Source organism: Harpia harpyja, chromosome 1 (genome assembly GCF_026419915.1).
Source record: "Harpia harpyja isolate bHarHar1 chromosome 1, bHarHar1 primary haplotype, whole genome shotgun sequence".
NCBI lineage: Eukaryota > Metazoa > Chordata > Aves > Accipitriformes > Accipitridae > Harpia > Harpia harpyja.
The window spans coordinates 57,698,669-57,716,054 of NC_068940.1; the positions used below are offsets into that span (position 1 = coordinate 57,698,669).

Consider the following 17,386-nt stretch of genomic DNA (forward strand, 5'->3'; position numbering starts at 1 on the left):
ATGCCAGTCCAGGGATGCCATGGTCTGAGCATGTCACACTAGATCTGTGAACAGATGTGGGACTTGGTATTTCTGAGCTGACAAGCCAACCTTTTCGTTATAATACAAAGTGTCTCCAAGAGAGACGTGACAAACTGCCAGCATGGGACCGAAATCACAGGGAAATCATTAAAAAGGATTACAGTGCTGGTTTTCATAAGTCTCCAAAGATAGTCTCAAGACCAAAGGACAGACTACATATCTTAACTGGATGGAAAAAACTTCTGTCAGAAAACCAGCGATAGAAAGGAATGGAATCTATTGCAAACTCATTTGACTAAGTGTATCTGTTTCTTATGGACTGTTGCTCCAGAAATTGTAAGATAAAATAAAACCTGTTTCACTGCAGCACACCCCAGATCTAGTTTTGCACAGAGGAGACATTCTCAGGATAAAGTTACATATTATGCCCTTAGATGATTTAACATCTAACCATATGCTAATGGAGAAGATCCTACTCATGCCTGCTCCCCCACAATATGCAGAATACTCCCTTCCTCCCATTTCACCAGTGTTCGCCAAAAACTATACCAAGCTGATTCAACACTGACTTGAATGTGCTAAAATGAACAACTTCTGTGGGATTAGCAAGTTGAATTAACTCAGTGAAGGGTCAAACAAGTGCCAAAGCAAGGGGACTTCACCTTAAGATATTGAGATTGGTGTTGTGCCTCTCCTCCACCATACAGGTGTGAAAAGACAGTGCAGGTAGGAAGCAGCTAAGGATCCTAGACAACAGAAACTAAAATTGCAGAAGTAACAAAGTAGGAAACCCCAGGCACGACAGATGTCAATGACCTTCCTATCATTTTGATGCATGCCCCCTTTAAAGCTACTGGGCTTCTACACACTCGAATAGCCTCTCTCCCCTCCCTTCCACATTTCTTCACTTGTCACACATTATCTATCCTCTGAGCTTTACCATCCACAAATCCTTATTGTCTTTCCTTAGTGTTTCTTCTTCCCCGCTTAAACTCATAATCGCAATAACAACAATAGCGTTAACGTGACACTCATCACCATCGCAACAATCACTGAGCACACACATCCCGCCCCTTTCCCCTTCCTTTTTCCATTTACATACACTATCCAGGAGACTGGCAATCGCAAGAAGTTTATGCAATGACTCAGATAACATGGTGCTGCAGTAACTACCACAAACACACACAACTGCTAGTAACAGTCTTCTGATTGACCTGACATAGTCAATATACAACAGTTTTCCCTCCACATTAAAAGATCTCCCAAACCAACCAACAACCCACCAACACCACAGTCCCTCTCACAACTTTCTTCCTTCCAATGTTCAAAGCTGTGTGCAATTCCAGTTAACCTCTTTGATGGACTAGAAAATAAACCCACTGCTTTTCTACAAGATACTACATTTCAGCACACAAAGAAAACAGTAAACTAGTTACTAAAAGGAAACCAATTAGAAAGCAACCTTGCGTACGTCAGATCTGTTGCAGATAGAGAGCCTATCTGTTGCAGGGCTTGGTATGTATTTACCTGTGGCACGAAGAGTCTGAGCTAACACCCAATATCCAAGTAGCTACCCCTTTGTACTACCAAGGGAGACAAACATTGGCTGCAAAAGCATGTGGGCAGAAACGTAAGCAGAACACTGAGGTGATGTGAATAATGCACTCCTGAATGTCAGGGTACAGTGGGATTTTCATAATTTCATAACATCCCTGCTTCTTTCCCACACTGCAGCAAAACAAAATAAAATGTAGGTGGAACCAAAGTCCTGTTGTTATTAGCATGCAAAGAAAATGAACTTATTTAAATTCACCCATCTGTTCTGGCCAACCATTTATGAGTAATTCTCAACATTTCAGTCACCTGAAAAAAGACAGTGAGTTCTAGGCACTTCCTAAGCAGTTAATATTCAGGATCACAGATGATTAAACCATACAGCGTTTCATTCTTTCAGTGAGCTTTGTTTCTCGCCTGGCTTCCGGGCTGCTTTTGGTGTCTAGCATTTCTCTCCCGTTTCTGGCAGATGAAGTGGAGGTGGAGAAGAAAAGGGAGGAAAGTTCTTGGGTAGCATAAGGATTACAGTAATTTTCTATCCTTCAGCAAGAACGAGCTTGCTCAGGGAACAGATGACCTAATGCTGCCACCTACTCCTCCACCCCACTTTATTTTTATTTTTTTTAAACTTATGTTTACGGGTGTTTGCAATTATAGAGTTATACAACCCAGGGACAAAGTTTAGTACATTTATCTCCTTTCTGCCCCCAAATCCACAGGGAAGACACCTCCCACCCACACATTTCCTCTGCCTTTTTGTTGTTGCTGTGGGTGATTTAAAACAGAAAACTGCAATTCAGAGAGATCCTCAGTCATACACCTACGGGTCACTGACATTTGCTTCACACCCAAGCCTGATGTGAATGTAGATGCCACTCATCAAAAGGACAGTTATGCCACAGATAACAAATCATCCCAACTCCCTAAATTTAACAACAGTATTAGCACAGGGACAAACTTAATTTCAAAACATTCTTGGTACTCTGCCTGATTACCTGCCCTTGCTCAAAACAAAGGGAGAACTGTCCTCACATGGCTCTACTTATGTTTCCTTTCAGCACTCTGAAATAAGAGCCATTTAAGATCTTGCTTTGTGTTTTCAACTGGAAAGGTCGCCTGTATTGGATGGCGAAAGGAGATTGTACACTTTTTTTAATAAGGAGAAAAAGGAAAGAGATGGGACATGGGAAAGGAGGAAAAGGAAAGTATTGCATCTTCATCTTTAAATTAGAAGAAGTCTCAGAGAAGTTATGGAAAAAGCATAATTAGTGAAAGAACAACACTCTGAGAGCCTACAGAATCTAATTCTCTCTTGAACACTAGAAAACACAAAAAGGAAAGTGATGACTACTTACATATAATATGTAGGATATAATCCTTCAAAGTACCAGCAATGCTTTTTGGCCTCCGTACACTACAAAGAAAGAAAAATATGGTATTAATATTTACATAGGACAACGTACAATTAAACTTAAGTGTAGAGTATTTATAAATACTGTGACTTTGAGCAATTAGGAAAGGTTTATATTACCAAAGATTTCCCAATCCTGATACACACAGCAACTGGGAAGCCAGTTCATGTGAATAGCAGTGTGCACAGCCAGGGTTCAGATCCCTCACGCAGGGCTTTGTCTGCAGGGCCCCGTAGCTTCCCACAATTCACGCACAAAGTACGTACATTCAGTGCAGGCACAGCATCCAGCTGCATGTGTTCCCTAGCAGAAATGCTGTCTTATAAGACCACAGAGAACTTAAGAGCCCATTTGTGGTTACAGTCGCTTAAGAGACCTCCAAGACATAACCAGTTTGATGACACTATGCGTATGACTATGCAGCAAATTCAATAATTGCAGGGAATTATTAATCTTTCTGGAAGTCTCTGGTGTGTGGAGCCAGGCTTGGGAAGGAGCAGAACAGAGAACCCATCCATCCCATCCCCTCTTCCTACAGCTTGGAAATATCTCAAGTGTTCATTAAAGTACCGGGGAAAGGAAACTGCTTTCCGCAGCCCAGGGGTATTGTTCTCTTTCGCAGATTGCCAGCGTATCCTTGTTAAAGGATGGCAACAGACATTTTCTCAGCATGCGTGTGCAGGCAACGTGGGAAGCGCACATTGTTACGGGAACTGCCAGAGTACAGACAGCAGCTCAGAACAATAGCGGCGCTTAAAAAAGAAAGCCAGGCATCATGCCCAAACTCTATATACAATGCACAAAATACTTCTGCGTATCCCACTGACATTGCTAGCGTAAAATGCCGTCTTCGTTGCAAACATAGCTCCAGGAGCTCCACCGCAAGCTGCATTATCTGATCACGCGTGGCCAGGGCATTGTGGGACACCTTCCACAGAGCAGCAGGGAATACCTTGCTGGGGTTTTAGCAACAATTCCCTCTGCTGCTCACACCTGACACCCAATGTTGGAGAGCGCTCGGCACACCGGCGGTGCTTGGATCATCCTTCATGTTCACTTGGCAGCTCACCTTTAAATAATAGCTCATATAAGTTTATTAGCCTCCCCAAATCCCAGAATACTAAATGAATCCAGTTAAGACAAAGACAAAGTGTTTTTAGATCCCCGACTCTCACTCCTCAAGAATGAGAAAAGCTGCAAGCTCTTTAATGAGCATCTGATGAGCTAAGTCACAGACAGATCAATTACAGCCTATGAAGACAAACGGCTATGGATTAAATTGTTAAGAGCGGTACAGGAGACGGGAGGAGGAGGAGACAACACTTCTGATGCGTGCCATCAGGCCTTTCCACTAATACAACAGGCTCACACCAGTCTTCAAGATGCACAAGCTTTAGCTTCTGTTGAAAGGACTGGAGCTTTTTCCTCAGGATAAACACAGCGGAAGCTTCATTCCCCCCTCAAATCAATGCTGCGCTCCAGGCAGTTTATGCAGGAGGGCTCCATAGCTGTTGCTGGAGCAAGCGGTGTTCAAAGATCCATCTCCACATTTGCCCTATTCCCTTTTTTCCCCCCCCATCTTCAAAGCTTCCAACTTCTTAATGCTTCCTTTCGAATATTTTCATCAGCTGGCTGTTTCCTCTTACTCTAAAATTAGAAATATGCCAAGTTTGTCTCCGTAAGACCCTACAAACATATATGCATTATAAACCCAGCAGGTCTGCTGCTGAGTCAGTGAAAAATACTTGGACTCTTCACCTTTGAAGGCTGCAGATCAGCAGGCCCTGGCTAAAAACCCAGTGCCTACACATCAACCCCTTGGGAAGCCTCATTTCAGAGTCCAGCTTGGGGTGTATGCCGTTGAATGTTTTTCCTTCCTGCTTCTCAACCAATATGAGTCACTGTTTACCTCAACAGCCTTAAAGCCTTCGTCAGTCTCGAGCATTTTAACTGATGTTTTCCCAGCAATGTTTCTGACCATGTGGAGCCTGCCTACCCTTTACAAGTGTAAAGGATACATTTATATTCAGCACTCATTCTGTTCACCCCCCTCCCCATATTTTAATCCACTTTACAAGTTCTAAAATGAGTTTGGAAGACTCCTCCTTCCCACATCTCCCAAGTTGTAAGATTTCTGTTTCTGCCTCTTTACAATTCTCTGTTTCAGACAGCCAATATGCTTATTGCTGTCACAAGAAAGGCTCCAGCCTGGGAAAGTTTTGCAAGTAACAGTTCCTTCTAGCTTATAGGCATTAGATACCTGCACTAAAAATCCTTTGGTGCCCAGACTTTGCTTTTATATGGGCCCTGGAACAGCAAGTACCAATCCGGATTCTGCCTTTTTTTAGTATCAGTGCTATGAATACTGCATGGCAGTTGTTCAGCTCTCCTACATGGGAATCAGGCAAACAAACAAGTGGACCTCAAATGTGAGCAGGACAGCCGAATCCAATACACATGACATGTCAAACAGATTTACAAACACAGAGCGCATCACTGCGGTCCCTGCTTGGTTAAAACTTATACCGATCTCCATGGCAACTTTACACCAGTAAACCCCAACATAAAGCAGGTGACTACTAACCACTGTCTCTACTGCTGGTTAGCAGACCTTGCAGGAATTCACTGCTAAGAATAAGAGGAGAATGTCACTGCCTCCAAGGATTTGAGCCTCTTTAGCACTTAGGTACCAGAGAGAGGGTTGTCAAACATTGGAATGGGCTGCCCAGGGAAGTGGTTGAGTCACCATCCCTGGAGATATTCAAAAAGCAAGTGGACAGGGTACTCCAGGACATGGTTTAGGGGGCATGGTTAATGGTTGGACTCGATGATCTTGAAGGTCTTTTCCAACCAAAATGATTCTATGATTCTATGACATGAACAGGGTAGTCAGGGCACAGATTAGTTAGTTTTTCCCACCCTGCACACATCCTCCGAAGCAAGCTATGATCAGCATCGCTTGCCGAGATCCAAATTATTCTTCTGAGTGGTACTGGCCTCTTAGTTAAGCTGGTGGAGAGCCATACAAGCATGAGAGGGGATGTATGCCATCAGCATCAGGCTCTCATCCTCACAGAGCCTTTGGAGGATGATGTCCTTGTAGTTGTTTGAGACTATTAAACCCTCAAGAAACCACAACTGGCAGCAACTCACTGCAGTCCGCAAAACAGACACAAAGGGAAGATTACTCATATTACTGCAATACAAAAGGACCTCAGACATCAGGGTTGGTGCCCACTCCACTAGCTCCTATATGAAGACAGGCTATATCTCAGAGTTTCTAACAAGCTTTCATTCATGTCTTTAAAAAGCCATCTACCTATTCACTAATAGCAAAAAAAAAAAAAAAGTGTGTTTATGGTTTTTAAACTAAGCTTAGGTACGGCCCTGCTGATGCTTTCAACTTTTCTAGGAGAAGGACTCTGCACATTTTGATTATAAAATTCCCCCTTCTATGTCCTTCAACAATTTGGCACAGCTATAAAATATAAATACAAGAGTACATTAATTTTTTTAAATAAATGATGCAGGTCTAATTGGGTGTGCACATGTAATCTTTAGAGAATTAATGGTACGTGAATTAGCCAGATGCTTGAGTACATTCCTTAAGACTGTGTATTTGGAAAGAGAAAAAAACCACAAGACTTGGTTTTTTGTTTGTTTGTTTTTAAATAAATCAGCACCTGCCTTGTAGCTGTTTTCTTTGACAGACTGCAGCAACACGAACTGCAAGCTGTCCTTTTCTGTGGCCTCTAAATTCATTCAGATTTCCTTTAAGAAAGGAAACACGCTTCCTGCCACAGATTGAAATTGCAAATGTTACTGCTGCTAGGAAGAACAATGAGAAAGAAGTTACCAAAACATTAACCAAAGACTGGTTTTGATCACACCATAAAATACAGAACGTGAGCACATATGTATGCACATGGTGTGGGGGAAGACAGAGCAGGCAGCCTGCTCACTGAATGTCGGATGGTACTCTACAGATCATTAGTTATGCTTTGCAGGATTTGCAGAAATACTATCTCCAGCAGGAATATCCTCCACATTGCACATCATTACTTTTCAGTCCACAGGACAATAAAAAGAAAACAGATCTGATCAATTAATTACTCTTTGCAATCAAGGGAGCAGTGGATTCATGACCAGTGCTTTTATTGGAGGCTTGGAAATTAATAATAAAAAAGTAAAAACAATTACAGTCCCATCTGCAGATAGTAAATACTTTCCAGTACAAGTACAGTCTAGTTTTGTTACAGGTACCAATGAAAAAAGCAGCCTGCTGTGGACGAGCGTGATTGTGGAGGGCAGGGGGAAGGCAATAGCTATCTGTATGCTGAAGGGACATCCAGAGCGAGTTTGTGACATCTGCACAAAGCCATATTCTGTAGGAGGCAGAGATCTGCTATCAATCACAAAGTCAGTGAAACCCTATCAGTTATCAGCAACTGAGGGTGAGGCTCTTTCTTTTTACCCAGACAAAAAGCTAGATGCTACACACAATTTCCAATACATATTACAGTTATAAGGATCCAAATAGGTAGATTCAGAAGGAAAAAAGCAGGTATTTAACAGAGTGACCTGCCATACTGATATGACAGGAATGGCTTCTAGTATTCTCAGATGACCCACTTAGTGGCTGTTGCCTCCTATTCAGCTGGGTATATGCTATACATTAGTATAGTGCAAGTTGATCCAAATGCCATTCTTCTGGCTACAGCCCCTGAGGCTTTGCTAGGATTAATTCATAGATGTACAAGAAGAAAGAGTTAAAAGTAAGAGTTAAAAGTATCTAAGACATGGAACAAGACCTCATCACTTCTGAGCATCACACAATCCTATTTCAACATACAGCCAGAACTCTGTCTTCCACACGGGTAGATCAAACTAGTAATCAAGGAAACGGGAAGGACAACACCTTTCTGACCATATGGCTTCACAGCATCTGAGAAACAATTGGCTGTGCCTGCTGCCTCTGTTACAGAAGGCCTCTTGCAAAACTCACCCGCACAGATCTTTCCCAATTTTATTGGTCACTGCACCTGGCAAGTACTTGATGAAGCCCAGACAAAAGGATGGGACAGTCTACAGTGCAACTCCAGACTAAATAATCAGTTCCAGAAGCCACATTATTGGCTAGGAATAACAACATTTTATGGGATCTGACCTTTAAAATTGTATCAGTTTTCAGAACACTATCCATTTCAGTGCCTAGACAAGAGCTGAAAGCATTATGAGCTGCTCATTAGATATGGTGCGCTGAAATCAGAGGGACTTCTGCATGCTGAAAGTTTGAAAGATTGGATTTGCAGAGACAAGAATATGAGCACACTGCTCTTCCATAGCCAAGAAAAGGGCAAAATATCATCCATTAGAGTAAGAGACAACATATACTGAAACTGAAAAGTGCAGCCTAAGGGTGAAAACCATTTACTAGAGAAAATACATTTTGTTTTATAGCCTTGCCTGAATCCATCAAAATTAATCCCTACTTCTTCCCCGGCGATGCTAACAGCTGAGGGTAAAAGTAGCCCATCTCCAAAATATTCCAAGAAACTGAGCTCGCAAGCCATGTTACCAGTGATTTCAACAAATACTCTTGTCACAAAAGACAGAAGCAACTCTTACTAAAACCAGGATTAAGTTAAGGTATTTTTATTTACTAAGCTAATGAGGAAACAGCAGGAAACTCTTGTATAAAAGGATGCCGATCCTTTACCAAGCTTTCCCTCCCATGTAACAGTAAACAGAACAAATACTATTCCAGATATACAGCTGTTTCATCGAGACCAAGATTACAAAGTCATATAACTTATAGTATAAAGAACGCTTTTCAGAGATTTCAGAAGGAGTTGTTTCTGGCCAGTCTTTTTGGCTGTTCTCTAAGAAAGAAGGGAATATTTCCCATATAGGATTCTTAAAAGAAGCAACTTCTCCACCTTGAATTAATCAGTCTGTGTTTTGCAACAGTAAAAAATTTCAGCACAAGCAGCTAATTCTTATTAGTTCTTCTGCTACTCAGAGCACATGCATTAATCATCATACTTTTATTTAGAATTAATGTGGGTTTAGCATTAGACAGCCTCCCATCACAAAGCATTACTTCGCATTTAGATCTATTAACCTTTCCCACAAAAGAAATACAAATATCCCTTGCATGCTATTTAATTTCAGGAGCCTGACACTTTCCCCCCCCCACCCTGTTATGCAGCACATTGCAAATGCCCTTCAGTCCTAGAACGATACAATTTCAATTGAATATAATCGTTTCATCTGTATCCTAGGGGGAAAAAAAAAAAAAAAAGAAAAAGGAAGAAAAAAAAAGAGGAAAAGCAAGAGACCCTCATTTTTCAGAGCCCGCAATAAGCAAGATGCGGGGTTGGCCTCCCTCTGTCCCTCCCTCGCGGCCCCGCCGGCTCGGCGCGCCCTCAGCACCGCGGACAGCGCCCTCCCGCCCCCGCACGCCCGGCTGTGGCGCGAGCCCGGTGTAACAAACCGCCGATATAAAACCTCACCCACGTACGTCGCCTCGCGCAGTCCTCGTGCGCGTGCGGCACTCGCGCCTGCTAAACAGCTCATTGCACATGCGAGCACTAATGTGAGAAATGAGTAACGACAGGCATCGTGGACGATCTCAAGTTGGAAGGGACCCATAAGGATCATCAAGGCCAACCCCCTGATCCTCACAGGACTAACTAACACTAAACCATATGACTAAGAGCATCATCCAGATGCTCCTTGAACTCCAACAGGCTTGGTGCCGTGACCGCTTTTCTAGGGAGACTGTTCCAGTGACCGACCACCCTCTCAGTGAGGAACCTTTTCCTAATGCCCAGTCTGAACTTCCCCTGACGCAGTTTCATTCTATTTCTTTGTGTCCTATCGCTGGTCACCAGAGAGAGATCAGCACCTCCCCCTCCGCTGCCCCCCTTGAGGAAGGTGTAGACTGCGATGAGGTCACCCCTCAGCCTTCTCTTCTCCACGCTGAAGAAGCCAAGTGACCTCAGCTGCTCCTCGTAACTCTTGCCCTCAAGGCCTTTCACCATCTTGGTCACCCTCCTCTGGACACACTCTAATAGTTTGATGTCCTTCTTATATTGAGGCACCCAAAACTGCACACACTACTTGAGGTGAGGCCACACCAATGCAGTGTAGAGTAGGACAATCACCTCCCTCAACCAGATCGATATGCTGTGCTCGATGCACCCCAGGACACAGTTGGCCCTGTTGGCTGCCAGGACACACTGCTGACTCATATTCAACTTGCCATCAACCCAAACCCCTGTTGACTGCTTTGGATGGAACAACTGTACTGAATCTTCTTCAAACTGTTTATGAAACCATAGTTACAATAGTTATCATAGTTATGTGAAATATCCAGCTTGGATCTACATCAGAATGTCAAGCCAGACGCTCCTGGAAGTGCCAAGAAATCCTCAGTACCAGAGAAAGTTAGGACTTGCTTTACCTTCTTATTTCTACACCCATGAACTCAGCAACATTTGCACAAACATAAAAGCTGGGGGGGGGGGGGGGGGGGTGTTTACACCTTCCTGGTGGAACTGACCTTACACTGAAAGTTCTAATGTCAGATCTGCAAGAAAGCATGAGGCATGCCACATATTGAAAGCATTTTCACCCAAGAAAAGCAAAAAAGATTCAACATTCCACTGGAGCCTCTGCAGCTTCAAGGGGGTAGTGGTAGTCTTTTTTGTTCCAACTGGAAGGAAACAGATGTAACATTTTCCCAACTCTGCTACGAGCAGTTGATCTATTCCAAATGGTACTGGGCAGGTTCCACAGCTCCAAAATTGAATTTAGCTTCTGCAATTACTCTGTTTCCTTTTATATGTGCATGAGAAATAAAAACAAGGTTATTATTTGCATTCTTTAACTACAGAACAAGTCATAAGTCACCTTATAAAACAACCCATAAAGTAGGGTGCATGGGCGGAAGGGATCATTTGTCAGGAATTGAAAGGAAGACCATGCCAAGAGTGAGGATATTCACTATTTCCACCCTCAGCCTCTTTAAAAACGAAACAAAACAAATACTAGGTTTTACAGATGAAAGGATTTGGTGTACAACGATTTCACTTTTAAGCCTCTAATGAACATAATGGTGATACTTTCAGTGTCACCATTAAGACAGATATCAAACTTGCTTTCCTTTGACTAGGAACTGGAAGCTTGGTTCATCTCCAGCCCTAACCCTAGGTAGGCACTTACTCCTCGCAGGAACTGATACTATCTAGAGTACTATTAAGAGCAAAGCCTAGATTTGGGGTTCCCCCTTTTTTATCTAAAACCATGCCAGCATTCATTCCCTTCAGTTCATGCTGAACTGGCAAATTTGCCCATTTCCTATGTACATTTCATTCTTCCACTTTACCATCCCAAGAATGAAAACAGCCTTTAAATCACCTAGTACTTAAATCCTCAGGGGCTGTCTTTCATCTCCCGTAATAATAAAACCAAAACAAAGAAAGACTGAGCAAAGGAAGATGTATTCAGAACTCAATTTTCTCAGTCATTTGCAGCACAGACAAGTAACAGCATTGTGCTGCAGATGCCGGCTGGTTAAGCTATGACAGGCCATCAAAAACTGCAGGAAAATAGATGTCTTTGATGGTCACCAGGACTCAGGGCAGTTGCTTTGGGAGTTCCCAGGCTTTGTTCTGTTGATGTTATGCATCCCCCACGCGCTCATTTGTTCTGCAGAGAGAAAGCGTGAGCTGACAGGACAGAGCGCAGCTGCATAATCACAGCAACTCTTGCTCCCCTCCCTGCTACCCTTATTTTTCATTCTTGACATTTAATCTAGTGATGCACACCTTCCTCAGATCCTTCTTATGAGGAGTCATTGGAAAACAAAATTTTTTTTTTTTTTCAACTAAGACTTTTCCCTTTTCAGTCTTCTGAGATATTTATTCCAAAACTGCAGATACTGGATCAAAATCCTTTGTGCTCTGAAGTCCTGAAAACATCTGTAACACTGAAGGCAGCGACTCCTCAGTCTCAAGAAACAAGATGGTCCACGACCAATCACACACCCAGTGCAGGGAACAAAAGAAATCGATAATAATGAAATATCACGTAAGTGCTGTTCCCCTGGAAGGTATGCAAAGCCAAGGCAAGTTCTCACCTTCAAGAGGTTATTCTAGAAACCCATCGTGTTTAGTGTTAGATTGTTGTTAGGAGCATCTGTTAGTTTTAAATCAGATTACACGTCATGTGTGTATTTAATATGTGAGCATCTGAATTCAGTGGAGATTAAAGAGGTTACCTTGGAAACTTTCTGATATTTGAAAACTAGTTTCTAAAAAACCCCAGCAAGTCAGAATCCAGGTACCTCTTTGAGTGGAAGTATCTACTTCAACACTCTGCTGGGGGAAGCTTTGTTCTTGGTCAACTCCCACCTGCTTAACAGTGAATTGTCAGATGCTTACCTACGGATACTTCCATTAACAGCCATCATACTGTGTTGTTCACATCTTCACAAGGCATCTCAATCTCTCAAGGGAAAAGCACAGATGTACAATTTATGGTACAGGTCCAATCTGGTTTAATGACCAAACTGGGACTGGAGAAACAGTTCCAAAGGAAACTTTAATGTAGCTGGACCAAATGAACTAGACTAACTACCTTGAAGTAAATGCTGAAACTCATAGTAACACAGCAAAGGTGAACGTGGTCTGGTCTGCAAGGCTAGCTCATTGAACAGAGTTGCATTACTGTGAATATTAGAATGCCTAAAGATGATCATCTCCATGTTGCAGTCCAGAAAACAGTTTGCTTTGGGACTCAGATCCTGGAACACTGGGAGAGTTTATGGGTTTGGGTTCATCCAGCCTAATAATCAGGTTTTTCTATTCTTGCACACAGTCTATTAAAGTTCCTACTGATTGGCAGCAAACACATCTCTTTCTCAGGCCAAAACTCTCCTCAAAGAAAGAAACAGCAGAAGACTTTGACCGAGAGTAATTTGTATTTGTTTAACAAGTCAATTCAAGCTTTCAGGGAGATGCTCTATTGTGGCCTTTGGGCAGACACTCACCAGGTAGACTGAAACATGAATGCCTTTTAAATTAAACTAAGAATCTAAACCAACTCCTACTCAGACAGTCCAATACACTGCCATAGTGATAGCATACGATTATTAAATTCCAGTGAGACAAATCCAACAGCTGTACCTCACAACTACTTATTTGAGCAGTAAGAAATACTAAGCATTTGTCCTTGGAGTATTTCCCATGAAAGGACTAGAATAGCAAATAAATAGTCAACCCTTTCTGGCAAGTAACGATGCCTACTAATGGCAAAGCATTTTTCCAAATGAAGTAACTTCCCACATAGGACCATAACATTTGCTTTTCTTCTATTAGGAGCCTGAATGTACCTACACAATAATCTCCAAAGTCTCAGTTTGCCAAATTTCAACATAATCCACTAAGAGTGTTGACAAATCTCTTCATCTAAATCAAAAGCATACCACCATTTCGCGTTTTTCTAAAAGGATCATTTCCTTGGTTTGAGTGATCAGCTGAGTTTTTCCACATTAAAAATAGCTCCCTGGAAGGAGAAAGAAGGGAAAAAAAAAAGAAAGAAAAAAAAAGAAAAAGAAAAAAGGGTCTACTGCAGGTTCCAAAGATGACCATCTAGATAGAGATACTGGATACACATAACCAGATAAATTCAAATAGTCTCTTGGCATAGGAGCCATATCTTGGATTATACTGGTTTTCACCCCTTAAACCACTCACTTCACAACCTGATGAAGGAGAAGCTGGATGCGAGTAGCTTTTTACATGCCTCCTCTCCTGTTCAGTCAGTGCATGCTCCTTGCTCAAACTTCTGTCCATATACGTGGATTTTCTTGGGACCCCAGCAAGCTTTCAGTTTCCTCTAATAACAGTTACAATGCAAGTTACCTAGTTATCACTGTTGGACCTCTAGTTACCACTCTTGTGGTCTGTGATTCATCTGATATTACTTTCTTCTTTATTCCTGCTTGCGGATGATAGATCATATTTGCGTATGGGGAAGTTACCTGACAAAACACAAAAAAACCCTGTCAGGATGCTGCAATGAACTCCGCTCTTCCCTTTGACACAGACATCAAAAATCTCTTTACTAAGGTTATTTCGTCACACAGAATATCTGAGGTTACCTCAGGGACGTTCTGCAACTGAGAACTGCAAGAGTGAGATGAGGTATAAATGAAACATTCGCTCTCCATTAACACATGGTCTACACTCCAAAAAAGCTCAAGATCCCTGCCTGGAGGTACTGCTATAGATGGATAATAGCATGAGATAAGGCCATAAATGTTTAATTTATAAACCTAGCAGCTAGAAAATTATTCAACTAGACTGAAAGTGCTGAGGATTTTAATAGTGCCTGCCCACATTAACAGATGGAAACAACACCAATAGCTCAGAAATGAACACAGACACACTCGCATATTTGGTCAGCATTGACAACGTTGCATAAATTGAACTTTCAGAGAAAATTTAATCCCCATGCAAGCAGTGGGCATCTCCAGAGGCATCAAGGGCATTGTGCCTGCTTCCACAGGACGCAGCTTGGCTTGCTGCCCCTCTCTCCACAGGCCTGCCAGCTGCACTTCCAAGTGCTACAGGGTTCATCCCAGAGGGGAAACAGCACCACAGAATGAAGGCACTAAAGCAGCATCACGGTTCCTACATTTTTCCAGGGCAGTTCTGTGCAGGCAAAGGACCCTTTAGACTGTAACCACAAACAAACTTACAGATGGGAGAAAGAAATGGAATAGGAGCAGCAAGGCAGAGAAGCAAGCAAGAGAATGATGTGTCCAAGACAACCAGCAAGATGAGAAGTGGAATAAAATCTGGGGCTAATTCTTCTTTCACCAGGGTGCACGCCAGCTAGAGTTAGCAGGTAGGAAGTAAAGAACCAAACCAGAATCATGCTGAGTCATCTCCTGTGACCCCACAGGTGTAGTTTTCAGGATGTGGATTATCCAGAAGGACATCAGACCTCAGTCAGGTCACCTCCCCTTGTCCCTTCTGCTCCTCAGAAACAAAACCATCAGGCAGCAGAAGAGGCTAACTGGAATAAATGGCACTGACTCTGAGCTACAGTCAAGGCTTCTTCTCAGCACTTTTCCAAACAGGCTTCAGAGGTCAGAAACCAACACGGTGGCAGCCAAAGAAATCACAGGGGCAGATTTTGAATGACAGGCCACCATTTAAGAATGACAGCATTCTGCGAAGGGTATTGGTGAGGGGACAACTCCACTGGCTTTGTCATTTTTATACTGCAGACAGATGGCTGGTGCACCTCTCCTCCACGCAAGGCAGCAGTTCCCATCTTTCACCTACAACCGAGTTTGAAACCAGAAGCCCTTTCTGACACAGAAGCACGACACCATGAATTAGCTACAGCTCCTCACACCAGCCCAGGGCAGAAATCTTGTTATCATCTTCCCACAGTGCAAGGCAAAAAAAAAAAACCAAACCAAACAAACAAAAAAAAACAAAAAAAGACATGACCCTTTGTTTTGTAGTGTGCTTAGCCTCTAATTTGGGAAGGGAAAAGCCTGGCACCTCACCATTGAGAGGTTGCTTGCCCTTGGCTCAACGCTTGCCGTGACATTGTTCTTTTTCAATGAAAAGATGAAAACTTCTACAAGTTTAAATGCAGCGGTGCCAACTCATGTCAATAAAGCTATGTTTCTCTAAAGCAGCATAAATCTTTACCACAGTTTACAGACTCCCAAATCAGACATCAGATACCAAATAATGCCTCAGTCCTTCAAGTATTTGAATATGACTCCATATATGAAGAGGATCCTGTGTTACTATTCACGGTAGCAAAGTTAAGTGCATGCACAAGTGTTAGGGGGAAAAGGTTTGGCTTTGCTCTTAAAGTTTCAGGTTACTGAGTAAGAACAGCAAACCACCTCCCTTATACATTTCCACTCAAATCTAGAAATATACCAACACGTTTTCAACGTTTTTAAAGGAATGGCTATGAATTCCCACAGTGGTATGCATTTTTCTAAAATTATGTCCAGCCTAAGGAATGGATGTCTTGCCATGAGTTGGGTCACATAAAAAGACAAAAGAATTGGTCTACCTCTCTCTTCAGTTAATGGAAAAAAAATGTTTTTGCTAAATTGCTTTTCAAATAAACAAGCAATGCATTTATGTCTGGTTCCTACAGCTGCTCAATGGCAAGGCTTGTAAGGAGCATGTTGTACTTTCAGAAAGGGTAATGCTTCAGGATGGGCTTCCTCTCATTTACTCCTGCATTCTCCAAGTGTTTAGCCAGAATATTAAAAAGTCTACAGATTAAGCAAAAACCTCATTTTTCCCCTCAGTGACCCTTCCAGCTGCTGTTTCTCACTACGTTTCAAGCTTCAGGACAATATCCTAACTCCTTCTGAGGGATATTAATTCCAGGTGCTCAAAGAGCACGACCAACAAACGCTGTGATATCCATTCTCCCCCAGCATCATCTCCCCGTCTCCCCTCTGCGCCCGCGGAGCTGCCTGGTGCTGCGGGTAAGGAGCAGAGCAGGAGCCTGAACACCTTTCGTACCAGGGCAAGATGCCAATTCATGGATCCACACTGACCTTTCGTTTTAAAGCATGGGCTTTGCCTTGTCATTCCTGACACATGATCAAGCGACTTCTGGGAAGAAATGCGAGTCACTGGGCTACTAAAGGATACTTAAGAAATCCTGTTTTACAATCATCCTCTTAGGCTTTCTTAGCTTGATTTTAGGGCCTCATCCAAAGACCGCTGAATGGAGTGGCTGCCATAGATTTAGGCTTATGTCTCTGGCCAGGAGCATAAAACATAAATAAAACAGAAGATTGCTTTGCTAACACCAATCTTCATGAAAGGCTAAAGACAGATGCTACTAGTAGTAGGACTTTGAAAGGAGAGGGCTGACCGTGGAAAGTGCCAGTTACCTCACCATGTGCCGAGGTGCCACTAAAACCCCCAGAAAGTCATACCACCAACCAGACTGAGGGGCCCACGTAACACTGAATAAACTGCTAGGCTGCCCTCGGTACTATTTGTTTTATGGCTGCTTTTGTTCGGCAGGGCCTTTTTTTAATTAAAAACAAAAAGTCAGCCTCTTGGGGGATCTATTTTCCTTTCCTCTTCTGGACTTCAGCACAAACACACTAGAAAAATTATAGCCACAGTACAAATAAAAATAGCTGAAGAACTTGCAGCTGTTGTTAATTTCCCAAGTATTCAATGTTGCCCATTTAATGATGGAACAATATGCTCCAGTTTCAGTCCTGGCACAAGGCTATCTGAGCAGGAGGCAGATATTTTAGCTTGTGTGAATGCCAAAGGCGAGTCAACAACTACAGCAAGCAGAGAAAGGGTAGGAGGACA

At 42.6% G+C, this 17,386-nt stretch overlaps 1 protein-coding gene across 1 annotated transcript in view; it reads right to left on the reverse strand.

Annotated features, from left to right (window-relative positions):
- Positions 1 to 17,386, reverse strand: part of VOPP1 (VOPP1 WW domain binding protein) — a 69,517-nt gene that overhangs the window by 20,844 nt on the left and 31,287 nt on the right. Inside the window, exon 2 of the mRNA XM_052795530.1 lies at positions 2,931 to 2,989. Within this exon, the coding sequence (XP_052651490.1) occupies positions 2,931 to 2,989 (59 nt within the window). The remainder of the gene's footprint in view (positions 1 to 2,930; positions 2,990 to 17,386) is intronic.